At 40.3% G+C, this 27725-nt stretch overlaps 1 protein-coding gene across 9 annotated transcripts; it reads left to right on the top strand.

Moving 5' to 3' along the window:
- On the top strand, positions 1-27725 carry slf2 (SMC5-SMC6 complex localization factor 2). Of its 9 annotated transcripts, none has more exons than XM_047352226.1 (20): positions 1-193; positions 3240-3368; positions 3595-3666; positions 4815-4860; positions 19115-20472; positions 20577-20659; positions 20753-20863; positions 20969-21136; positions 21499-21601; positions 21717-21804; positions 21894-22035; positions 22148-22235; positions 22488-22664; positions 22797-22891; positions 23203-23290; positions 23378-23482; positions 23577-23654; positions 23774-23860; positions 26785-26853; positions 26953-27725. In XM_047352226.1, exons 5-20 carry the CDS (start codon positions 19117-19119, stop codon positions 27346-27348), a joined length of 3234 nt encoding a protein of 1077 aa, XP_047208182.1. In that variant the 5' UTR covers positions 1-193; positions 3240-3368; positions 3595-3666; positions 4815-4860; positions 19115-19116; the 3' UTR covers positions 27349-27725. The 9 variants fall into 9 exon arrangements, with proteins under 9 accessions (XP_047208182.1, XP_047208180.1, XP_047208178.1 ...); XM_047352224.1 differs by lacking the exon at positions 3595-3666 and adding an exon at positions 2767-3155; XM_047352222.1 differs by lacking the exon at positions 3595-3666 and adding an exon at positions 759-790 and having other exon boundaries at positions 2767-3368.

The raw sequence follows: 27725 nt of genomic DNA, 5'->3' as shown, positions 1-27725 counted from the left end.
TACGGTAGACGGCGGGAGGAAAACTTGTGATGAAACGGTTGTAGCACTGGAGGTCCTCAGTCCGTTTTGTTGTCATTCGAGTTGTATGTTCTGATTTAAAACCCTTTCAACGGAGAAGACTTCTGAAAATCAAGGACATACGCGGTAAAACAACCCTGTGGACAATGTTGTCACCACATGGCTAAGTTTGTAGGTGCGTCAACCGCCACCTAGCTTAAAATCACTTCCTGAAACGGCGCTTGATACTGTTCACTGTTATTCAGCCACCGCAAAACGTATATCTCCTTTTTAATGTTCGCATGTAAGACTGTTACTTCAGAAAGTGGTTGTAGGTCAGTGTAATGGACGTCAGCAAAAGAGTTACTGTCATGTTTTTATACAGATCTGTGCACTTTTAATGTTGTTTGCTAGGTAAGCTAGCTTTGTGTTCGTCTGTGTCTAAAACGTGACCAGACTATGCAGGTTCAGTTAATGTTAATATTGTCAACGCGTTAAAACACGTGTTAACGCCTAAACCGTTTGCTCGCGTTGTCATTCGCACAGCAAACTGTGATTAATAGTCATTATAACTGCAGTGCAGGTGTTTCCCCTTTATCAGTGGCGGAGGGAGTGTTCGGTCTGACGTAAACATGCGACACCTTGGCGGCCTTCACTTGTTTTGAAAAAAGTCAGTTTAAGTTGTATTTTAGTCGTCTTGGTGAACAAACGACCACCCTGATCGATTCACGAAGAGTTCTCCCTGTTTGACTTTCCTTTAGAAGACTTGAAGTCTTCAACCCGAAGCGCAAAGGTGAGTCAGAAGGACTGCTCCCACATTGCAAAGCTTTGCAGCAAAGAAAACATAATTCATGCAGCAAAATGAGGTTATTTATGTATTTACGACTTTAAGCTAATATGTGCATTTCATGGAAGTTCAAAAGATCGGTTTGTTTGAAGTTTATTTTTAAAATGTTTGCTTAATGATGACTAAACTTTGCTTGATGTCACTTTCTGGCCATATTAGATCTTAGTTCTTGAATATGGTCACATTTCTGTCCATTCTGATCTCCTAACTAACTTTGCTGCTGTATGTGCATACATGCAAGTCTTTGTATTATTATCGTCATTTTTGAATTCGCAACTGTTAATAAGAAATTATGAATTTCTCCTGCATCAGATTTAACCAGTGAGCTCTATGCTGATCACTTAACTCAATCAGAAAGGACTAACCACCCATTTCTCACCCACTTGTCTACTCTGGATAATCTAAACCCATTTAAAGCATCACTTTATGATCAGCTTAGGCTCCTTGGCTTGTCTGCAGTCTAATATGCAAAAAAAAAAAAAATAGCATTATAATTTATGTTCTGACATCTTTCCATCAGAAACAGCATTAACTTCTTCAACAGTTTCATTCAAACCTGAGAGATGGGATTTATTTTTTTTTTACCTGAGTTTATTTAATCTTTTACAAGTGAAAACCAAGAGACGTCTTGGTGGATTTCAAGAGCTGTCCTTTTGCCAGGAGGGCTCAATATAGAGATATATCTTTGTTTTGAATTAGTCAAATTCAATTCAGAAAAACTTTATTTATTCCAAAGGTAAATTAAACATTTTATTAATTTAGACTATCCCAAAGATTTGAAGGCCTGTGGGGAGGGATGATCTCTTGTAGCGGGCTGTGTTACAGTGGGTCTGAAAAAGAAGCACTCTCCTGGTCAACACCTTTCCACACATGAAGCCCTCCCTGCTGAGGGTTAAATCTTAATCACCACCAAACCTAAGCTCATGTTTTGTTGTCATTCGAGTTGTATGTTGTGATTTAAAACCCTTAAGTTTGCTCAAACTAGAGTCAATGAAGTTGTTTCAAAAAAAAAAAACCCAATCAATGAAAAATTTGTGATATAAAAAGTGCTAAAGAAATTACTGATTATTTATAAAAGGCCGCAGATAAGTTATTCTAATAAAAATCTTCAAAATGTTATAGTTTAATTTAACAAAAAAACAGCAGGATAGTGTTCACTCTTCAGACATAAAGCAGAATCAACAATCTAACAAAGGCCCCGCACAACTCTAACTCTTCTCTCAGAGGTGCCTGCTCACTAATAAGAACGGATACAAAATCAACAGTCTGTGAAATAGAAAAAGTTTACTGGCGTACCCTCTGCCTTATCAGGCCACAGACCTCATTTCTTTGCCTCAATGCATGTAGGCCACGAAAGATTCCCACTGTGCCAGGCAATTTCATTAACCCCCGAGCAGGTGGGCTTCAACACTCACTGAGTATTTGTGGAAGGCTTCACATTGTTGGGCTAAATAAGCATGGAAATTTGTTAGCATAGAAGCTAAAGTACTACCAGTCATGACCACACTCAGGGTGGTGTTGGTGGTCCATGAACCTGCAGCTCTCCCCTATAGCCTGGCTGTGCCTCTGCCATATAAACTCTGGTTTCCATCATTGACCTTCCTTGCTGAGAAGGTGGAAGTGGTTGCTCCAAATAAATTTCCATTTTCAGGAAACTGAGTTTTTGTTGAGTAACTTACGTCAGATCACATCTTTGGCTTTTGAGGGGCATTAGATCAATACTAAACAATGAAAGAAATAACAAAGTTTAGGGAACGCTGATTTGGGTTCGTCTACCACTACTATGAAAACTGCACATACAAAGCACAAGTTAAGATTTGGTAAAATTCTTAGATTCTTGGTTAAATTCAATCTTTAAAAAAATAAAAGGTGTTTTTTGTTTTCCCAGAAATGTGACAATACCTTTTTTCTTTTTTTTGCAGTGATGGATCCTGCACTCCAGAAGCACTCTCTTCCACATTTCTCATCTTTTACTCGAGAGACTCCAATCAAGCCTTCTCAAGTCCCTAACCTGCTTTCTCATCCACCACAGAGGAGACTATTGCCTCCCCAGACACCCAACGAGTGCAGTGTTGACATGTTAAGCCCACAGACGTATCCAGCGGGAATAAAATATCCATCACCGTTTATTCCAAATAGTTCCACAAACATTGATTCTTTGATTAAAGACAGACTTGGTGGTCTAAAGCATGTTCCTCCAGCTAATGGCCTTGTTCTGAGCCCGGTTAACAGTGTCACTACAGCCAGGGAAAATCTGGCTCTTCAGCACAACGTGATGCATTCGGGGCCAGGCTATATCAGTTCCTCTCAGGTTGTTCGAGCCAGCCTAATGAAGACTCATACCTCAGCTGAGAGATCTTTAATTCTCACTGTATTCAATTCTCCATCCTCTCAGCCAGGGAAGTCTTTAGGCAACCACCTCCCATCCTGCCACTTCAGGAGTGATCAAGAAGCCGAAACCAAAATCCCGTCCTCTAACTCAAGAAAAAACAATGATGTGTCACAAAGACAAGAACCAAATAAGGTAATTATTTCTCTTTTAAAATTGTGGATGTGAAAAGGTTCCCTAGGTGTTGTCTTTATAACCTAAAGCAGCAGTAGTTTAATGCTTAGTGTTTACAGTTCTTACCACTTATTCTGCCAGGCTCTGCTCATTCATGTAAGAGAACCTACATGCTGTTGATCGGCTGAAATTTTGTGTGTGTGTTCACTCTGAGGAGGCCTGAAAGTTTCCATGCATCCTTTTACAGACTCAAAGTGATCTATTCCTGGTGTCAAGCAAACGTCAGACACGGCGTCGTCGCTCCTAGACTTTTAAAAAGGTTTTTATTGGGTCTGTGTATTAACAGTTATTTTTTGGGGCCTTTGATTTAAAGTGAGTTTGGATTGTATCAAGGTATCCCAGGTTTCAGAAATGAAACATTTTCCCTCATACCGTTTCTATGATTTAAAGCCTTTTTAATTAGAGAAATTATCTGAATCCCTTGAAAATTTTCTCCAGCCATATGGCGCGTTAAAGTAATGCATTGTTCCCCCTTCCCCGCCTGATGATGTGCACTGCTCGTCAGCTGGATGAAAAGTTACTACAATTGAGCTATTTGGAAATGTTTCTGATTGAAACATTTTTGTTTTAACAACACAAAAGCTTCTACTACTTTCTTCTGTATTTCAAGTCTTATGTATGAAAATACAGTCAACATTGAATAAATGTTTTGGATATAATCACGATTATTTAAATTGCTGTGCTATTCTAGCAGCAGTAGGGGAAATTGTTGTTTTCTCGTTTTAAATATATGCGTTACGTTTGAACCAATACCTTGAAAGCATGAAACTGTGGTACTTTTCCTGTGACTCACTGCCCAATAACTTAGGGATCAGGTGGGTTTTGTGATCGGATCTCGAGTGTAAAGTGGATCAACAGAACTCTCATTGTACATTTTTAGTGTGCAGGGTTAAGTATTAGACTGACGAGAACAGTTAGGAACATTGACACTCCAAGGATTTACCATTGGTTTACAGAAGCAGAAGAGCATTCAACATTTATTATTAAAAATAATTTTTAAAAAAAGACGTTTTTCTTTGTCTAATCAGGACATTTTTATATAAAAGATCATGAATTATTCCAAATTATTTTGCTGCTGTTTTATGTCAGTGTGATGACGTAAAGTAATCAGTAATAATGTGAGCAATATTACACAGTAATATATTCAATGTGTTTGCTGGAGTTTTATTGCAGTAGATGCCCACATCTTTTAGAGGCCAGGATGCTAAATGTCGCAGAGTGTAACAAGTGTAATGATAGATGACAAGAAAATGTTACCATAGCTGATATTACCATCACAATATTCAACATTAATATTGCAGTTATATGGATTTTTCTAAGATTGTGCAGCCTGAGTTATTTAAAATGTTATTTAAAACATTTTTCATGAACCTTGAAGGACTAATTGTGTTTGCTTTTTTATTGTAGTGCCAACAACGTGAACAGAGACATTCAAGCGAAAGAACAGTTCCAGGTAATATTTTGAAAAGCAATAACAGATTTTTACTTCGATAATATATATATTTTTTCTTTGTTTTAAGACTTTGTCATAATGAAAATGATGTATTAACCTAAGTATGTAGTATTATCTCTTTAAAACTTGAGGAGTTTGATGGCAAATGAAAGAGCAATTCAGTTTCTTAGAAAATTAGAAAAGTACACGACTAATTTTGGAAAAAAGAGTTTTCAATACAGAAATCTTATTTTATTGGCTGCACTATAATGGAGAAGACTGCTGACTAACAAACAGTCACTGACACCCTGCACAGAGAGGGTAAGCCACAAAATGTTATTAGTAGGAGAGATGACTGTTCAGAGTGCTGTAGACTGTGAGAGAGAATTTAAGTACACCCTTTCATCAAACTTTTTGACAGGTGGGTGGGACTTCCGGTGAGGGCGGGATTTCCGGTGGGGGGCATATGGGCGCCATGTGGTTGCCACGTGGGCAGGAGGTCACGTGGTCAAGCAGGTGGTGTGTCCAAGGGGGGCGTAACAGTGGATGCTGATTGGTTGTCGTCATTAGGGGCAATACCTTAAATGAGTCAATTAAAACACAGGGGTGTGTTTGTTATAAATAGAACAAGACAAATATGGTATTATCGGAAACTGTTTGGCATCAGCACCAATTAAAAATAGAGGGGGTGTGTTTGTAAGCATCGTTAAACCTTGAATAACCCAATGAAAACAATAGGGCGTGCCTTAGTGTTTACTTTAAATACAGAGATAAAACTCTGCACTTTACATGCAGCATTCGTTGGAAAAAAAAAGGACACCCGTTCAACAATGGCTAGAGTTAAGAGAGTTTATCGTCAAGCGGAGGAGAAACGCAACGCGTGCCAAGATGATGATGATGAACAAGCAACTGCATCATATACTTCCTCAACGGAGATACCTATCGGAATTCCCGTCGTGACATACTCTACCGATGATGAGGATCCAAAATCAACTTCAACAACCATGGTTGAAAATCAGACCTCGGTTCGGCCAAGAGGTATGTCAGTTCTGTGCGAAACCCCAGTGACCGTCTACCAGTATTCATCCCGTGAATTGAATGCTCCTAAGAAATCAACATACTACATCTGCAGGGTACAAAGACCCCCGTTCAAGACTCTGCAGGAAGAATGGTCTTTGGAGCCATATGGCCTGGTTGGCAGCTGGGGTTATATTTTCATGTATGAAATAGGAGAGCTTTGCCTGTATCAATTGGATCAAGACGAGGTATTTAATGGATCACTGGCTCTGTGTACACTCACCCACAGCGACTGGGCTGTGTTAAAGCTTGCAATCCCGCACCTTAATGATAGCCCTGAAACAGTCTCAAGGCAGGAGAGGGAGAAAGAAGAAGAAGAAAATGAACTGTCTCCTCGACCTGTAAAACGGGCGAGAATGTTTCATATACCATCCGATGTTGAAATAGCTGAGAGAGAACCTCTCTTTAGCGCAGTGTGGGGGTCAAAAACCACAGCAAATGGCCGCTGGTCTTTTCGGGCAAGCAGACGCAGGAACAACCGGACGAGTCCCTCAGATCTGTTTGTGTTGGAGGCTTTCAATCAGGACTGCGGCGTATTCAAGACAATGCTGGCTCTGCCGTTTGAAGCTTGGGCAGAGAAGATGAGTGAAATTGGACATCGTCTTTCCGACCTTTTCCAAAAGTCACGAAGTTGGATCGATGTCATGTCAGTGAAAAAAACGCTGACGTTTCCTGTTTTACGTTTAGAACGAACCCTCTTCTGAGGACACGCCCCTTCCTATGATATATATACGGGGGGATAACTGCAAGCTCACAGACACTGAGAATCGTATCATGAGAATGAGTGGACCGACACCATACAGGGATCTCTACAACCACCGAGCAGAGATCTGCTTCTCTCCTGAGCACGATGAAAGCTTCAACATTGGACCATATCATCCGCCTTCCCCTGACCTCTTCTCACCATCCACCTCAACATCCTCATTCTCAGAAAACCACTACAGTCCTGCATCACCTACAGGATACAACATGAAATATCTACCGCTTTCTCCAGACCTCTGCTCACCATCACCGCTATTCATGGCTGAGTCTGTAGACGCGAATGTCCTGCCTGAAGACATGAAGGTGGTCGTGGAGGAGGAGGTAGCCACCGGCTACTCACCCTCTACCGAAGCCCCTACACAAACCCTGGAACCGATGGAGGACCCTCAGCCTTCAGCAGAGGATGAGAGTAACCAGGAGGACGAAATTGACGGTTGGTTCTCAACCACCCTCATCAATACGGTGAAAACAGCGATACTTCATTTATTCAACATAACCTCTTTGAACTATCTCAGAGAAACCTGCTATGGATGTATAACGAACCACCCAAGCCAGCGTCAACACCATTGCCTGGAGGTACTGGGGGAGGATTATTACCAAGTCAACTTTCAACGCATCGTACGACGACTCGTAACCCCCAAACTCATTCCTGCTATTCAGAATCTTCTGGTACTTCGAAGCATACAAGCGGATGACTTCAGAGTGAAGACGATTGCCAAGACGGTTTTATATGAACTGAAATCGGTACAAGGCATCCACAGTGCAATAGCGCACGTTTATGATCGCATGGTCGATGAGAAACATCTCAAACAACTTAACTCTGTTTCAGAGTGCTATGGACTGACAAACTGATCTCACATGTTTGATGACTTGTTGTTGTATCATTTTTTTTTTTTTAGTATTCCAGTACTTTAGTTAATCTGCATTATATGATTTTTCTTCTTTTTTCTTTTTTTACTATTAAATACAATTAAAGTAGGAACATAGTAACCTTTCCCAAAAAGTGTTGTTTAAAAAAGCTAGTAGTGTTTGAATTCATCTGCATTTTATCTGATTTTGTTTTCTGGTTGTTTTTTGTTTATATTAAATAAAAAATAAAAAAAAAATAAGGATAAATCTACCCTCCTGTGTGTTTTTTCTCATTATTTAACAAGTAATCGGCAGAGATGGCAGGAAGACGGCTGATGAAGAAAGTATATTATAGCCCTTCAAATCCGGGAAGTTTTGGGGGTGTAGATAGGCTGAGGAGGGTTATGCAAGATGAAACGGGAAAGAAGGTTGCGGTTGAAAAAGTTAAAGATTTTTTATCAGGAGAAGATACCTATACTCTACATAAACCTGCAAGAATAAAGTTCCCGAGAAACAGAGTTTTTGTCACCAGACCATTGAGGCAGTTCCAGGCTGATCTCTGTGACATGCAAGCTCTGGCCATGGAAAATGATGGTTATAATTATTTATTAACAGTCATTGACATCTTTTCAAAAAGGGCGTATGTACGAGTTTTGAAGAGGAAAACAGCCGCTGAGGTGGTAAAGGCATTTGAATCAGTTTTTACAGAAAGTCAGATTCCCAAAAAACTTCAGACTGATGCCGGTAAAGAATTTTTTAACAAGAAATTTAAAGTTTTAATGGAGAAACACGGTATTGAACATTTTGCCACAGCGAGTGAAGCAAAAGCTTCAGTGGTCGAGAGATTTAACCGCACATTAAAAACAAGGATGTGGAGATATTTTACAGCTAACAATACCCGGCGGTACGTCGATGTACTGCAAAACCTAGCTAGAAGCTACAACCATTCCTACCACTCCAGCATTAAAATGAGCCCTATGGAAGTGACCCCTGAAAATGCCTTTCAAGTGTTTCAGAATTTGTATGATGTCAAGTCCAACAGATATTGCAAGGACTCAGTGACAACGTTTAAACAAGGGGATCTTGTCAGAATATCCAAGGTCCGTGGAGTGTTTGACAAAAAATACGAACAGAGTTTTACGGATGAAGTGTTTACAGTCTATGACCGGATACCCCGTTCTCCTCCTGTATACAAACTCAAAGATTTGGATGGAGAACCTATCGAGGGTTCCTTTTACGCTGAGGAACTTCAAAAAGTAAAAATATTTAACGACAAGATGTATCAAGTGGAAAAAATATTAAAACGACGTACGGTCAAGGGAGTCAAACAGGTTTTTGTAAGCTGGAAAAACTGGCCTGAGAAATTCAACAGTTGGATCAAGTTTGATGAACTTCGAAACGTATAAAAAAGGTTTGCACTAAACCTCACAGTTGACACAGCATCATGAACCGTCAGGTAGAGGATGATGGCTTTTACGTTACTCTTCCATCTAATGCTAGCATGGAAGTGTTTAAAAATAATACCAGTTCAAGTTTCCGTGTAAATTTAGCTCAACATATTGATTTAGAAGGCCAATGGATGGTTGCATTAGCCGAGATTTCATACCCTCATACATGGCATAATTTACCGGATTATGATGCCTACTTTGAATGGAGGAAGGTTGGTGATGTGGAGATCAATACGCAAAGGATCAGAAGTGGCTACTATAACAGCGTTGTTCAACTCGAGACAGAGATGGAAATGTTTTTCAAAAAATTGAAATCGGGTTTACGCATTAAATTCAGCAAAGTTCAAAAGAGATTTGCATTTCAAGCAAATAGTCCGTATGAAATACGCTTCTTCAGCACTCTAGCTTATATGATTGGCGTGAAACCAGGGGAATGGATTCATGTTTCTGAACCAAAACTGGCTCCTTTTCCGGCGGATATAAAGGCTGGTTTCTATCACCTATACTGTTACAGCGACGTGGTCAGCCCACAAATAGTAGGCGACACTTTTGCACCTTTACTGCGGACCGTCAAAGTACAAGGCACATTCAGTGATATGATTACTCAGACGTTTAACCCCGCCCACTACCTTCCAGTCTCCAGAAGACATATTGAAAATATCAATATAGAAATTAAATCGGACCAAAACGTTCCTGTAAATTTCGTCTATGGAAAGACCGTCATAAGACTACACTTCAGACCGGTGATATCACAACGTAGCCTGAGATAAATTTTATTTGTATAAACTATTCCAGAGATATGTATATAACCTCTAAGATTGATTGGTTATCATTCATATTACGCTGGTCATTCAACACTGCATCAAGCAGGCAAGAGAGAACATGGCACATCTAAGTCTGAGACGTGATCCAAATCGCTTTGTAAATTACTATGTAAGTCAATCAGGCGGTAATCTGCCAGGGTTTTATGGGGCCCCGGTCATGTACGGACGCGGAATTGGATCATTATTTTCAAAATTATTCCGCTTCGTATCCCCTCTGGTTAAAAAAGGATTTGCAATTGCAAAACCCCATCTTAAAACGGCTGCATCAAATATCGCTTCGGATGTCATCGGTAGAGCCGTGAGTAAAATGAGTGGTTCTGCACACATCGACGGTCAAGAAGGTTCAGGAATTATGGTTTTATCCAAAAGACCCAGAACAAGACCCCCTGGTGATCGTTTAAGGACGGTTAAAAAACAACGACAAACGCGAAAAAGGAGATCAGTCGCAGCTGACAAACGAAGAGGAAGGAAGTCATCCGCAAGTTTTGATATATTTAAATAATGGCTCTTTTACATAACAAATCATCAGAGTGCACGCTGGCAGAGTTGGACTTATTTTCTGCCCCGATGACGCAGCTATCGATCGAAGATAAAATTTACACCGAGATCCAGCCTTTATCAGCAATCACTGATGGAGGCCCGATCGAGTTTTTCATTCCGGGAGATGGAGAAAAGTATCTGGATCTCAACGATACGCTGTTGCATCTCAGAGTGAAAATTACTAACGAGAATGGAACAAACCTGCCAGATGATGCACCTGTAGGGCTCATCAACTACCCGTTAAACACCATCTTCAGTCAGTGTGACGTCACTCTCGGAGATCGAATGATTTCACAATCCAGCGCTACACATCCATATAGAGCCATGATTGAGACATTGTTAAACTTTTCTGAGGATTCTTTAAAAACCCAGTTTAGCTCCGGTCTTTTTTATAAAGACACTGCAGGTGCTCTGAACTCTATTGTTACAACTAACGGCCCTAACCAAGGTCTTAACAGCAGAGCAGGCTTTACGGCAAATTCCAGGGAGGTACATCTCCTAGGCCCCCTGCATGCCGACATATTTTTCTGCGAGAGACTTCTTTTAAACTCTGTTGACCTTAAAATTAAACTTACAAGAGCCAACGATGCCTTTTGTCTCATGGGAGCAAGAGACTCCACTTACAAACTCAGGATATTAGGAGCATCTCTTTTTATCAAAAAAGTTGCTGTCTCTCCAGTTGTACGACTGGGGCACGCTTCAGCTTTAATGAAAGCAAATGCTCTGTATCCACTTTCACGTGTGAATGTAAAAACATATTCCATCCCTGAAAATTCAAGGGTATGCAACCAAGAGAATCTTTTCTTAGGCATCTTTCCCAAGTATGTGGTGATTGCGTTACTGGATCATGACGCTTTTACAGGAACACGCAATCTCAATCCGTTTGACTTTAATCATTTTGATATGGAATATTTAGCTTTGTGTAAGGATGGCAGACAAATTCCTGCTAAAGCCTTCCAGCCAAATTTTAACCAAGGTCATTCAGTGAGAGAGTATTACAACTTGTTTACGGCTACAGGACATCTAAAAGATCTTCCACTGAGTATATCACGTCAGGAATTTAATCAAGGATACTCTCTATTCACATTTAATCTTAACCCGGGTGAGGACACAGATGCTCTATCTCCAGTTTCCAGTGGGAATTTAAGATTGGAAATGCGCTTCAGAAACCCGTTGCCATATACCACCACGCTGATCATCTACGCTTGTTATGATTCTATTTTAGAGATTGATTCAAAGAGGCGTGTGCTGGTGGATTATTATTAATCTAATCAGGCATGAATAATCATGAAATTGAGAGCCTGATGCGTCATCTGCTGGGAGATTTGTTTTGCGGTGTGTGGCCGTGCGACCAGCTGCCGCTGCTAGCTGACAAATTCCCAGGGCCGGCCTACTTTATCGTGAATACACATCCTTCACACATGCCGGGGGAACACTGGCTAGCTCTGACATTGGATGAGAATGGTCAATCCAGCTTTTTTGACTCTTATGGATTCTCTCCGGATTTCGAGTTCTACCCGTCAAGCATCGTAACATTTTTAGAAGACAGATCCTCAAAAATATTGTATCATAATAATCAGCTTCAAAACACTTTGTCCACTGTGTGCGGTCACCATTGCATTTTTTATCTATGTCATAGAGCGTGCGGATTATCAATGCAGCAAGTGTTGTCGAAATACACCGGAGATGTGATTAAGAATGATTTAATGGTATCTAACTTTGTGAAAAAATATCAGAAATGTGTCATTAATCAAAGTTGTACATTTTATACTCACGGAACATGCTCTTTGGAGATGTTTCTGGATTGTTATGGAATTTAAAATGTCTTATTTTTTTTTCATTGTTTGTTTTTTTTTCTTCTTATGATTTAATATTTGTGTAATGATATCATATGTTAGTGTGTGAAGTAGAGAACGAAGTTAGACTTGAAAAATATAATCAATAAATATTTTATTGAATAAAAAGAAATAGGCTACATGTTTCATTTTCTTATAACGGTTTATGGTGAAAATGTAATCCATCGGGGTGGTAGTGTCGTCTTACGAAGAGACTTTTTTGATCTCCCATCAGCATTTTTTGGATCTTCCAGCTCAGATCTCAGATTGCGTGTTCCTGTAAAAGCGTCATGATCCAGTAACGCAATCACCACATACTTGGGAAAGATGCCTAAGAAAAGATTCTCTTGGTTGCATACCCTTGAATTTTCAGGGATGGAATATGTTTTTACATTCACACGTGAAAGTGGATACAGAGCATTTGCTTTCATTAAAGCTGAAGCGTGCCCCAGTCGTACAGCTGGAGAGACAGCAACTTTTTTGATAAAAAGAGATGCTCCTAATATCCTGAGTTTGTAAGTGGAGTCTCTTGCTCCCATGAGACAAAAGGCATCGTTGGCTCTTGTAAGTTTAATTTTAAGGTCAACAGAGTTTAAAAGAAGTCTCTCGCAGAAAAATATGTCGGCATGCAGGGGGCCTAGGAGATGTACCTCCCTGGAATTTGCCGTAAAGCCTGCTCTGCTGTTAAGACCTTGGTTAGGGCCGTTAGTTGTAACAATAGAGTTCAGAGCACCTGCAGTGTCTTTATAAAAAAGACCGGAGCTAAACTGGGTTTTTAAAGAATCCTCAGAAAAGTTTAACAATGTCTCAATCATGGCTCTATATGGATGTGTAGCGCTGGATTGTGAAATCATTCGATCTCCGAGAGTGACGTCACACTGACTGAAGATGGTGTTTAACGGGTAGTTGATGAGCCCTACAGGTGCATCATCTGGCAGGTTTGTTCCATTCTCGTTAGTAATTTTCACTCTGAGATGCAACAGCGTATCGTTGAGATCCAGATACTTTTCTCCATCTCCCGGAATGAAAAACTCGATCGGGCCTCCATCAGTGATTGCTGATAAAGGCTGGATCTCGGTGTAAATTTTATCTTCGATCGATAGCTGCGTCATCGGGGCAGAAAATAAGTCCAACTCTGCCAGCGTGCACTCTGATGATTTGTTATGTAAAAGAGCCATTATTTAAATATATCAAAACTTGCGGATGACTTCCTTCCTCTTCGTTTGTCAGCTGCGACTGATCTCCTTTTTCGCGTTTGTCGTTGTTTTTTAACCGTCCTTAAACGATCACCAGGGGGTCTTGTTCTGGGTCTTTTGGATAAAACCATAATTCCTGAACCTTCTTGACCGTCGATGTGTGCAGAACCACTCATTTTACTCACGGCTCTACCGATGACATCCGAAGCGATATTTGATGCAGCCGTTTTAAGATGGGGTTTTGCAATTGCAAATCCTTTTTTAACCAGAGGGGATACGAAGCGGAATAATTTTGAAAATAATGATCCAATTCCGCGTCCGTACATGACCGGGGCCCCATAAAACCCTGGCAGATTACCGCCTGATTGACTTACATAGTAATTTACAAAGCGATTTGGATCACGTCTCAGACTTAGATGTGCCATGTTCTCTCTTGCCTGCTTGATGCAGTGTTGAATGACCAGCGTAATATGAATGATAACCAATCAATCTTAGAGGTTATATACATATCTCTGGAATAGTTTATACAAATAAAATTTATCTCAGGCTACGTTGTGATATCACCGGTCTGAAGTGTAGTCTTATGACGGTCTTTCCATAGACGAAATTTACAGGAACGTTTTGGTCCGATTTAATTTCTATATTGATATTTTCAATATGTCTTCTGGAGACTGGAAGGTAGTGGGCGGGGTTAAACGTCTGAGTAATCATATCACTGAATGTGCCTTGTACTTTGACGGTCCGCAGTAAAGGTGCAAAAGTGTCGCCTACTATTTGTGGGCTGACCACGTCGCTGTAACAGTATAGGTGATAGAAACCAGCCTTTATATCCGCCGGAAAAGGAGCCAGTTTTGGTTCAGAAACATGAATCCATTCCCCTGGTTTCACGCCCATCATATAAGCTAGAGTGCTGAAGAAGCGTATTTCATACGGACTATTTGCTTGAAATGCAAATCTCTTTTGAACTTTGCTGAATTTAATGCGTAAACCCGATTTCAATTTTTTGAAAAACATTTCCATCTCTGTCTCGAGTTGAACAACGCTGTTATAGTAGCCACTTCTGATCCTTTGCGTATTGATCTCCACATCACCAACCTTCCTCCATTCAAAGTAGGCATCATAATCCGGTAAATTATGCCATGTATGAGGGTATGAAATCTCGGCTAATGCAACCATCCATTGGCCTTCTAAATCAATATGTTGAGCTAAATTTACACGGAAACTTGAACTGGTATTATTTTTAAACACTTCCATGCTAGCATTAGATGGAAGAGTAACGTAAAAGCCATCATCCTCTACCTGACGGTTCATGATGCTGTGTCAACTGTGAGGTTTAGTGCAAACCTTTTTTATACGTTTCGAAGTTCATCAAACTTGATCCAACTGTTGAATTTCTCAGGCCAGTTTTTCCAGCTTACAAAAACCTGTTTGACTCCCTTGACCGTACGTCGTTTTAATATTTTTTCCACTTGATACATCTTGTCGTTAAATATTTTTACTTTTTGAAGTTCCTCAGCGTAAAAGGAACCCTCGATAGGTTCTCCATCCAAATCTTTGAGTTTGTATACAGGAGGAGAACGGGGTATCCGGTCATAGACTGTAAACACTTCATCCGTAAAACTCTGTTCGTATTTTTTGTCAAACACTCCACGGACCTTGGATATTCTGACAAGATCCCCTTGTTTAAACGTTGTCACTGAGTCCTTGCAATATCTGTTGGACTTGACATCATACAGATTCTGAAACACTTGAAAGGCATTTTCTGGGGTCACTTCCATAGGGCTCATTTTAATGCTGGAGTGGTAGGAATGGTTGTAGCTTCTAGCTAGGTTTTGCAGTACATCGACGTACCGCCGGGTATTGTTAGCTGTAAAATATCTCCACATCCTTGTTTTTAATGTGCGGTTAAATCTCTCGACCACTGAAGCTTTTGCTTCACTCGCTGTGGCAAAATGTTCAATACCGTGTTTCTCCATTAAAACTTTAAATTTCTTGTTAAAAAATTCTTTACCGGCATCAGTCTGAAGTTTTTTGGGAATCTGACTTTCTGTAAAAACTGATTCAAATGCCTTTACCACCTCAGCGGCTGTTTTCCTCTTCAAAACTCGTACATACGCCCTTTTTGAAAAGATGTCAATGACTGTTAATAAATAATTATAACCATCATTTTCCATGGCCAGAGCTTGCATGTCACAGAGATCAGCCTGGAACTGCCTCAATGGTCTGGTGACAAAAACTCTGTTTCTCGGGAACTTTATTCTTGCAGGTTTATGTAGAGTATAGGTATCTTCTCCTGATAAAAAATCTTTAACTTTTTCAACCGCAACCTTCTTTCCCGTTTCATCTTGCATAACCCTCCTCAGCCTATCTACACCCCCAAAACTTCCCGGATTTGAAGGGCTATAATATACTTTCTTCATCAGCCGTCTTCCTGCCATCTCTGCCGATTACTTGTTAAATAATGAGAAAAAACACACAGGAGGGTAGATTTATCCTTATTTTTTTTTTATTTTTTATTTAATATAAACAAAAAACAACCAGAAAACAAAATCAGATAAAATGCAGATGAATTCAAACACTACTAGCTTTTTTAAACAACACTTTTTGGGAAAGGTTACTATGTTCCTACTTTAATTGTATTTAATAGTAAAAAAAGAAAAAAGAAGAAAAATCATATAATGCAGATTAACTAAAGTACTGGAATACTAAAAAAAAAAAAAATGATACAACAACAAGTCATCAAACATGTGAGATCAGTTTGTCAGTCCATAGCACTCTGAAACAGAGTTAAGTTGTTTGAGATGTTTCTCATCGACCATGCGATCATAAACGTGCGCTATTGCACTGTGGATGCCTTGTACCGATTTCAGTTCATATAAAACCGTCTTGGCAATCGTCTTCACTCTGAAGTCATCCGCTTGTATGCTTCGAAGTACCAGAAGATTCTGAATAGCAGGAATGAGTTTGGGGGTTACGAGTCGTCGTACGATGCGTTGAAAGTTGACTTGGTAATAATCCTCCCCCAGTACCTCCAGGCAATGGTGTTGACGCTGGCTTGGGTGGTTCGTTATACATCCATAGCAGGTTTCTCTGAGATAGTTCAAAGAGGTTATGTTGAATAAATGAAGTATCGCTGTTTTCACCGTATTGATGAGGGTGGTTGAGAACCAACCGTCAATTTCGTCCTCCTGGTTACTCTCATCCTCTGCTGAAGGCTGAGGGTCCTCCATCGGTTCCAGGGTTTGTGTAGGGGCTTCGGTAGAGGGTGAGTAGCCGGTGGCTACCTCCTCCTCCACGACCACCTTCATGTCTTCAGGCAGGACATTCGCGTCTACAGACTCAGCCATGAATAGCGGTGATGGTGAGCAGAGGTCTGGAGAAAGCGGTAGATATTTCATGTTGTATCCTGTAGGTGATGCAGGACTGTAGTGGTTTTCTGAGAATGAGGATGTTGAGGTGGATGGTGAGAAGAGGTCAGGGGAAGGCGGATGATATGGTCCAATGTTGAAGCTTTCATCGTGCTCAGGAGAGAAGTGGATCTCTGCTCGGTGGTTGTAGAGATCCCTGTATGGTGTCGGTCCACTCATTCTCATGATACGATTCTCAGTGTCTGTAAGCTTGCAGTTATCCCCCCGTATATATATCATAGGAAGGGGCGTGTCCTCAGAAGAGGGTTCGTTCTAAACGTAAAACAGGAAACGTCAGCGTTTTTTTCACTGACATGACATCGATCCAACTTCGTGACTTTTGGAAAAGGTCGGAAAGACGATGTCCAATTTCACTCATCTTCTCTGCCCAAGCTTCAAACGGCAGAGCCAGCATTGTCTTGAATACGCCGCAGTCCTGATTGAAAGCCTCCAACACAAACAGATCTGAGGGACTCGTCCGGTTGTTCCTGCGTCTGCTTGCCCGAAAAGACCAGCAGCCATTTGCTGTGGTTTTTGACCCCCACACTGCGCTAAAGAGAGGTTCTCTCTCAGCTATTTCAACATCGGATGGTATATGAAACATTCTCGCCCGTTTTACAGGTCGAGGAGACAGTTCATTTTCTTCTTCTTCTTCTTCTTTCTCCCTCTCCTGCCTTGAGACTGTTTCAGGGCTATCATTAAGGTGCGGGATTGCAAGCTTTAACACAGCCCAGTCGCTGTGGGTGAGTGTACACAGAGCCAGTGATCCATTAAATACCTCGTCTTGATCCAATTGATACAGGCAAAGCTCTCCTATTTCATACATGAAAATATAACCCCAGCTGCCAACCAGGCCATATGGCTCCAAAGACCATTCTTCCTGCAGAGTCTTGAACGGGGGTCTTTGTACCCTGCAGATGTAGTATGTTGATTTCTTAGGAGCATTCAATTCACGGGATGAATACTGGTAGACGGTCACTGGGGTTTCGCACAGAACTGACATACCTCTTGGCCGAACCGAGGTCTGATTTTCAACCATGGTTGTTGAAGTTGATTTTGGATCCTCATCATCGGTAGAGTATGTCACGACGGGAATTCCGATAGGTATCTCCGTTGAGGAAGTATATGATGCAGTTGCTTGTTCATCATCATCATCTTGGCACGCGTTGCGTTTCTCCTCCGCTTGACGATAAACTCTCTTAACTCTAGCCATTGTTGAACGGGTGTCCTTTTTTTTTCCAACGAATGCTGCATGTAAAGTGCAGAGTTTTATCTCTGTATTTAAAGTAAACACTAAGGCACGCCCTATTGTTTTCATTGGGTTATTCAAGGTTTAACGATGCTTACAAACACACCCCCTCTATTTTTAATTGGTGCTGATGCCAAACAGTTTCCGATAATACCATATTTGTCTTGTTCTATTTATAACAAACACACCCCTGTGTTTTAATTGACTCATTTAAGGTATTGCCCCTAATGACGACAACCAATCAGCATCCACTGTTACGCCCCCCTTGGACACACCACCTGCTTGACCACGTGACCTCCTGCCCACGTGGCAACCACATGGCGCCCATATGCCCCCCACCGGAAATCCCGCCCTCACCGGAAGTCCCACCCACCTGTCAAAAAGTTTGATGAAAGGGTGTACTTAAATTCTCTACTGTGGTAGATAAAGAAGCTCAAGCGACAGGCGCATTCAGGACATTAAATGGATGCAACTGTTGGGTTCCTTCTGTTAAGCCACTCCTGAACCAACAAGGTCAGAAGCTTCTTATTTGGGCTATGGAGATAAAGGGATTGGACTATTGCTTATTGGCCCAAAGCCCTTTTCAATGAATGAGGAAAGAGGCACAGAATCCAAGTTTCTTGATGTCCGGTTTCTCAGTTGCACATTTTTTAATCTTAGTATGCAATTTTTAAGAACTACCCTTTTGCCCTTACTGTAAATTCTCTTATTCTTCCTTGTTTGTTTTTATATTTTTACCGTTGTGTAAATATGCATGCCTCCATTAGCCTTTCAATTTGCTGCTGGTACACCTGAATTTCTCCACTGTGGGAAAATAAAGGATATTTCTATTTCTTTTTATAATGGTATTTAATGTTCAAGTTGTTGGAGAAACTGAATTATTGGTTTTCATTAGCTATAAGCCATAATAAGTAAAACAAACATGAAATAAATACTTGACAAACATCACTGTGTGTAATGACCTCATAAAATGATTTTTACTTGTTGAATTTGATACTGAAAAACAATTTTTTGAAAAATATTGCTAAGATGTGCCTTTAAGTAACACTGAATATGATTGAAAGGATACTGTCTGGTTCTGTTTTTAGTGATGGATTTGAATAGCACGTCCCAAAAGAGACACAGGGAGGGGGGGCCTTGCTTGAAGAACACCAAGAAACCATGTCTTAAAGGTAAAAACTATGGACCAACAGAGACGACCAAACACATTCCTGGGACGTCACCAAGATCTCCACTGGACCCTCAGCCATCCCCGAAGGGCTGTTCAGTCTTCGAATTATCACCTGAAACAACAGGCAGACTTCTCAAATCTGAGTCGGCATGCTCAGCGTTATCGTCCACACTCAAACCCTCGCAGTTAAACTTCAATAATGCAAAGAAAACACCATCAACAGGGGCAAAGCAAGGCTTTATAACCACTGAGAATAATATAATAAAATTAAGATTGACCTCAACTCTCAGTGAAGAGGTTCCAAGGAAGCAAAACGAGGAAAACCCAAAAAGGGGCAAATCAGGTTCTTCTAAAGTTCATCAGAAGGAATATAATAAACCTCCACATGGTGGTCCAGTCTGCAATAACTCTGATCACAAGGACTCTAGTATTCCAGTCAAGACAGAAAGTAAAAAAACAGATTGCAGCTCTCCAAAACCAGCACCAAAGCCTAGTTTGGGTTCCTTGAGTTGTAGCACAACTGAACGCAGTAAAGCGAGTCGTGTACGAAGACCAGTGGTGGTCCTTGAAGACGTAGATCTCCTCTTCACCCCTGATCCCAATGTTTATGTAGTTAAGCCTGCATGTAAGACTCCAAAGTCAAAGATGGAAGAACAGACGGTAAAATCACCCACTTCAAAGAAAAGTTTTAGCCCTACATCCAGCTGCAGTCCAACAGTTGCTCCTGTATCTTGTCCTGTCATGCGGCCTCCACGTGTAGCCTCCTCACCAGCACCTAACTTGGCTGCCTGTTTGCCAACTGTGGCTTTAGAGCGTATAAAACTGGAAAAATTGAGTCTTTGTTCTAAAGATAGAGGCATCAGAAACAGTCTTGTCACGTCTTCAGGAAGACAATCTAAGGATGAGAATATTAAACCTCTGCACAATGACTCCCCGACACCTAAAGCCAATGAGGGTTTGTGTTGCTCAGAGACCGACACAGCAGCCTCTCTACAGGAGACTTCATCTCCATGCATGAAGTCTACACCATTGGAGGAGGAGGAAAGCGAAGGGAGTAAGGAGGTGAAAGAAGACTCTATAGACGTTGAACTTGACCTTGGGCTGAGCATTTCATATGATATAGATGTAACCCAGAGCTCCGACAGCAGTGAGGAGGAGCCACTGATCTCCTTCCAGGAGATGATGGAGCGTGTAACAAAACCTCCAGACACACCACAGAAAGAAGCCTTCTCAGAGCCAAGCACACCGGGATGTCGTAGCTCTCACTCAAAAACTGTAAGCTCTATCTCATTTGTGTTGTTTGCATATAAGGTTGAAGATGCAAGGTAATTTGTGTTGTTTAAGAAATTATGTTTCAAGTCCCCTTTTATGTCCCTTAGCGTCTGCTGCCATCCACTACAAAACCAGGAGTCTACAAGAACAACCTGGACCAGATGCTGAAGGAGATTAACAGCAACAAGAAGTATATTATCCAAAAAGATTGACTTAAATGACTTTTCAGCTTATGTGCACACCTGATTTATTATTTTTATCTTTCTTAATGTTAATTTACCAGAGCAAAGGAGATTGAGGCACAGCTTCTAACTGCTTGCAAAGAAGACCTCTTGAGGTTAGCAGAGTATGAAGAAGCAGAGGAGAACCAAGTGGAGATAACCACTGAACACCAGTAAGAGAAGTAGAAGCATATTGGCATTAATACGTCTGGCTGCTGGGTTAAACATCACATGTGATTTTACTGTAAATTGAGACTGGTTTGTAATTTGTACTTCAGAGAGTTTCTGCAGCACTTCTCGTTGATGTCTGCTGCAATCAGGGAAATCCCGCCAGGGGAGGTAGTTTTTAACTTGGAAAAGTTTGGCCAGATATTTGACCAGGAGACACTGCAGCTCAGGCAGTGCCTCGTCAATCCACAAGGGACCTCACAGAAAACACTTCTTTGGTAAGACATACTTGTGTTTTTATGTTGATGAACACAAAGCATTCGATCAACATATGTTTACAATTAGCAATGCTTTGCAAGTGCTAGATTCTGTGCTTGAAAAGGAATAAGAGGATTTGACTATAAATTGCTTTTTTTTTTTTTTTTTTTGTCCGTCTACATAATAAACTAGATTTTAGGCATCATCACCATAAAGTTTATGGTTTTGACCAACTTCCTACCAACTGTTTTTCCTGCACTGAAGCTTGTATTCAACAATGTAACACCTGAACCTCTGTTGGTCATTAGCAAACTATTGGAGCTTTTTTACACGGGTTAAATGGCCATCTTGTTTATCTCTTTGGTCTCCTGCTTCCTTGTAGGTCCAGTCCTGCTCAGCTGAGACTGCACCTGAATATTGGTCTGTTTGAGGAAGCTTACAGTAGCTCACCTTGTCCAGCTCAGGTTACCCGCTTCCTTTTCAAGGTGAGCCCAACACACTCTTATAATAGCTGTGTCAGAGACATTTGGGAACTGCTTTTGTAATAATCCTTGTCAGTATTAAATTTTGCTGCTAGAAACAATTGTTTGTTGTTAACAGATGATGTCAGTCCATAGTGAAAAGATCGTGTCCGATAAGATCCTACATGCCCTTTGTGACATTGCCTGTTCTGCTGCTTATCAGATAGGTCAGCATCTCCTCCTCATTAGCTTCTTATTTTCCCTTACTGAAGGAAAAACACAGATGTTTCTTCATTCTGTCTGTACACATCCCCAGTGAACAATGAACATCAGCAGTTCGAAGTGTGGGTCCCCAGTTTGGCCGATGTGACGCTGGTCCTCCTGAACATGGGCGCTGCATTTGTGACACTCTTCCCCTTCGAGAACCTGCAGCCATTATTCACAGAGGGAGAATTGCTGTGAGTAACTTTGCTCTGTTGCTTCTTCTCCAGAAATAAGACATGAAACAATGAAGTCACTTTTATTTCTCTGTAATTACAAGGACATTACTTTGTTTTTTCCTTTGTGTAGAGAGGATGTCTATATTAAAAGTAAGAGTCCTTCCAATAACAAGGAAGAGATCATTTTCCCTGAACACAACTGTACAAACATCCTAAAGGTGAGATATATTTGGGAGTTATAGTGTTACACTTAATATTGAAACATCTCTTTACTCAATAAAGGTTTTTCCTAAATATAATTGTTTTTGTTAAATACATGTCTTAGCATTTTATGTTAGCGTTTAAAAGAAATACTAAGAGTTAAGTTTTTTATGCAGCTGATGTTACTGTAATGAGACCTAAAAGGAAAAAGCCTCGTCCAACCAGTTTCACCATTCCATCTTTCTTGCTTTTCTTGGTCCTTTTTACAGTACCTGTCTTACTGCATGGGCCTTTGCCCTCGTGCCTACAGTGACGACGAACTGCTGTTGCTGCTGACTGTGGTGGGAAGGATCAGCCTGGAAACACGGCGCATCCTCCAGTCCAATGTAGAAGTGAGCTGTCTGCTGTATAAAATGATCAACAACATCAGGGACTGGTCTTCTATGGTCAGTGAAGAAACACTTCTGACTCCACACATTTGCTTCTAAAGTGCTGCACATGTTGTGCTTCCTTCCATTTTGAGCACTGAATAAATTTGTGTGAATTAATCTGATTTCACATCTTTTTCTCCGATGTAGCTGCCCAGAGTCTGTAAGGCCCTGACTGTTTTGACCGATGATCACCACAACATGTGCCTGCTAGTTCAACTCCTGCCTGACAGTACACGTGGAAAGTAAATATGTTTATGTATTTCTGCATTTATTTTGAAATAGGTTTACCTTTGTTATATTAAAGATGTAAAGAGGTAAATGAAAGAACCATAATGTGCAAGTGAGATAAACAAATCTGGGAGTTTCTAATCCCATCATGCAGAAAATTACACAAACATCGGACCTACAAGCAAAGTTAAACAATGTAGAAGTCAGTATGTGCTTCTCTGTTTAGTTTTCTGATCTTTTTCTCAGTTATGTTTAAATATTAATAAAGGCCAAAGTGCCTCAAAATAATATATATATATAAATTCTTTTCGGTTTCTTTCTGTAGACGACTTCGCCGCCATCTAAGCCTGTGCTTTGTCTCCAAGTTGTTGGATGGAGATTGCACCTATAGCCCTATGGAGGAAGAGCTTCAGGTGAACTCTCTTAAGACTCGGTAAACATCTGTTTTACACAAGCTTCAATTCATTCATGTTAAAAAATCTCATTTGCATGGTGGGCAGCTTGCTGAGTTGAGGCCATATCTTCCCCAAATTCAACCCTCCGCCCTTCTCCGGCGTATACAGCAGAAGGACAAAGAAGAGGACCTGGCTACTCAGGATCAGCAGGTGAAGACTGGTTTAAGGAGTAATGTTACCACTAAAAAAAAGGATTATATAAATTTTATTTTTACACAAATTTATTTTGTTTAATGTGTTTCAGGCCTACTACCTGTGCTATAGCCTTCTGACTCTGACAAATGAGGCATCTAGTTTACAGGTCTTCCTACCTGACCAGAAGGTAAATTCTCCTTCCTTTTTCTTTACTCTACAGTGTTGTAGGGACTGAGTTTTAAAAAAAGCCACGGGAAGTTTCAGGTACTGCAATTCATGCTAAAGCAGATTTCTTTCTTTCTTTAGGCACAGCTGCTTGTTTTATCGTCAGAGCTGGAAACCCACGTTAAATGTGACATCAGGGAGAGCGAGAAATGTCTTTACCGCAGCAAGGTGAGGACGGCTTGAAAAGAGCTGAAGGATTTTGTGTGCATCTATAAAAAAACATATAGATGTTTGTGTACATCATGCTGTGCAAATAGATGTTTAATTTTGAATTTGTTTTTAATAAGTGTAGTTCAACAGTTTTTCCATAAGATGTTACAAAAATCACAACAATTGATTTCTAAGTACTGATTGGCAAAGCAAAACGTGGTGGTGAATAAGAAACAGCTGAAGGTGTCACATGTTTCTGCATGTTTTAAGTTGCATGACTAAAATCTATACATCACTGCTGTTAGAAGAAAAGCTGCAACAAAAGCACAAAACTCTACAAGTTCTTACTGTTGTTTTGTCATATCATTTCTTTTTTTCCTAAAATTAATCTCGATCAAACTGTTGAATAAAATGACAGTGGAGGGGATGGTTAGTTTTATCTAACCTATTTGGCTAAGATCCCAGGAGAACTGATACAGTGCTGCAGTTATTTTAGTTTATTCATTTACTGTGGGTAAAAACAAAGTTGGAAGAGGGTTTGAACTATACATTGTAATGCTGTCTGTAGGAGTCCTAACACCTGATCAGGAGAAAATAAACGCACAGGCACGGTGGTTACCTGTTTTTATTCATTTTCACAAGACTCTTGTGTGTCATCCTTAAAACCTCTTTCCGAACGTAGAGAGAATGGGCTCCACCTGAAAATCAGCTGAGGGATTTTCTCCTATTTAAAACTGCTGATCAAAATATATTCTCATCACCCAGAAGCCCCCTGGCTTGGCATGTCAGTTTGAAATAGTTTAACACAGCATCTATATAAAATACTTTATTTAGAAGTGCTTGTTTATTTCTCATTTTAAAAAAAAAGCATTGTTGCTTAAACCCAACATCAAACTATTAGTTTTTCTTCCGCCCCTCACCAACAGCAGCACCATATAACCAAAGCTATTTTGCACAGTATGTTAAGGCCATTTTCTCAAAAGAGTATCTCTGTACCGCCTTGTAGCACTGATGTGGTGATGCAACACTCCAGAGGGCAGATATGGTCTCTACAGTCAGCGTTTTAGCACATGTCAGACATTGACCGTTATAATTGTCATGTGTTCACCTCTGTTTGCAATGGCTGCAGTAATGGCTATTGTTAGCCCTAGGTATCGTTTAGCCACCTGAGGACTCCCACCCTGCAGCTCACATGTTTGGAACATTTTTTTTAGACGCTTAGATTTGTTATCTCCTCTTATGCCTTTTTAATTCTACAAAAACATTTTCTAAAACAGCAAATTTTAATAAAGTGATCTGTATAAACAGGTCTTGTTTAAGAATAATTGTGTATGGATCTTTGTGCATTGATTCATCAGGAAATAGTGCAAAAATTAGGCAGAATGTACATTGTGCATTTTCCTTAGTTACCTATTATCCCTTATTAACTCAATAATCTTTAGAACTGCCCATGCAGCCCACCCACTGTGGGCTGCACAGTGGCGCTGGTAGCACTGTTGCCTTGCAGCAAGAAGGTTCTGGGTTCGATTCCCGGCCTGGGGTCTTTCTGCATGGAGTTTGCATGTTCTCCCCGTGGATGCGTGGGTTCTCACCGGGTACTCCGGCTTCCTCCCACAGTCCAAAGACATGCCTGTTAGGTTAATTGGTCACTCTCAATTGCCTTTAGGTGTATGAATGAGTGTGCATGGTTGTTTATGTGTTGCCCTGCGATGGACTGGCAACTTGTCCAGGGTGTACCCTGCCTCTCGCCCATAGACTGCTGGAGATAGTCACCAGCTTCCCCGTGACCCACTATGGAATAAGCGGTAGAAAATGACTGACTGACTGACTTTTTAGAACCTGGATTTACAGATATGCTTAAAGTCTGCTGGTACCTCTGACAACAGTCCAGGTCATTTTTCCCCTTTGCCAATTTGCAACCCCGTTTCGCACCTATGCATTTCCATTTCATAGATAAGTGATCATGAAAATGATCAGCTGCCATGGATAATTTTAATTTAATTCTTTATTATCTCGAAATTTTGAATTAGACCCGTTTTCTATTGATTGTGAATGGGCCAGTTGACTCTTTTCAAATATGACATACTGTGACCCCTGGTCAAACCAAAATAAGAAAAGATGACTTCTTGCTGGTAGATATATATTCCTGAATTGTGCCGCTCAAAGTGGCAGCAGGTTGGAGGAGCTCAGTTACTCTTTCTAATAAATTCTTTTTAAGAACTCAAATGCTTCTTGCGGTGGATAGAAATTGATTTTTTTGAATGATTATCCGCTCCAGGATTGGATGCTGTGCAGCTATAAGGATTTCTGCTGATACGTTTTTACTTTGGGACATTTGTTATGATGCATCACCATAGCAACAAGGTGTTTTTTTTTTTTTTTTTTTACAACTGGGAGCCGCTGATTAATATCTCAAAAGCTCAAATAATATTTCCATCAGCATCTTCAACGGCTCTTTGAAGAAACAAACCTGTACATGAGCTACAACAACATTTAAATTCCTTTTGGGATTAATAAAGTATTTTTGAATTGAATATTATTCATTGGATTCCCTTAACAACATTTTCCTACGGTAGACTGTGGGTAGAACAAAGAAAATTACCTTAAATCATCGGTTGTCCATGTGGGAACAGAAACTCTACTTGGAAGGTACAAACTGACATACAATTAGCACGAAACATCCAGCAGTAGCCCTCATCCTTCATCAGTCAGGTATAAAAAAAACTGCAAAGGTACAAAATGACCAGAACCTCTTTAGGAAATGATGTTCCTTGTAATATCACTAATAAACTAATCCAAATATTTATTTCTGAACTTAAAACTTTAAATTGTTGGATGTGGCATCTGTAACAAGTGAGAGAGCTTTTAGACTGACATGCACAGACAATAAATGTATAAAGCCGTGTGTTAAATCTGTTTCTCAATCTTTATTTCTCTTCTAGGTGAAGGACCTGGTCGCCAGGATCTACACTAAGTGGCAAATGCTTCTCCAGAAAACCAGGCCTCTCAATGTACGGTACACATTATCACTTCCCTCACAGCAGTTTCATTGAATGTATTAACACAATTGCAGGATTCTGAACTGTCTCTGTAATAATTTTCTCTTGTAGGGTAAGCTGTATGATTATTGGCAACCTGTGGAAACCTTCAACACCGAAGACGACGGAGAGGCAACTTTTATTGAAGATGATGAAGACAAAGAAACTACATTAATTGATGAGAATGACACTATGATTACCAAAGAGGAAGAGAAAGAAACAGAAAAAATGGAGGTTAAAGAGGACACGGAAATAGTTGAAAGTCCGGGAGACAAGGAAGACGATACAAAGACAAGTGAAGTAAAAGCGGCAGTAGAAGAAGGGACTGATCACTTTAACCAAGCAATGCTTGTGATGCAGCCTCCAGCAATGGATGAGCAAACTGATCCCAGTCCTAAAGAATGTACAGACATGGAGAAGGAGACTCCTGGAAGGGAAGAAGAGTCCCCCCCTGATGCCATCATGTGAATCATGCAGTCGTGCATATCTTTTTGTCTGGGTGTTAAAACTTGATGCCTTAAAGTAAAGTTTATTTGCACTTTTAATTGTTGACTTGTCTTTTGTGAGTACTTAACTCTCAGGTTAGCTGTATGCAATGTAGGTTTTGTTAAATCTTTTTATACTGATGAATAACTTGTTTACAGAGGTCAGAAGTCTGGCAAACGTTTCGGTTCGTGCTACACACAAATTAAATTTATTCAGTTTGTTCATTAATAATTTACTGAAAAATGTATTGTCATTTTCTTTTTTTCACATCGGTTGTGTAAATGCCAGATTTAGTATTTTTTTTCTTGTTCTATTTTTATTAACTTTTAATAATAAATAAAATTTTTTCAGAAATGGCA

The sequence above is a fragment of the Girardinichthys multiradiatus genome, chromosome 22 (assembly GCF_021462225.1).
Source record: "Girardinichthys multiradiatus isolate DD_20200921_A chromosome 22, DD_fGirMul_XY1, whole genome shotgun sequence".
NCBI lineage: Eukaryota > Metazoa > Chordata > Actinopteri > Cyprinodontiformes > Goodeidae > Girardinichthys > Girardinichthys multiradiatus.
Note: the sequence above shows the minus strand (reverse complement) of the source record. Positions and strands in the feature narration are given on the sequence as shown.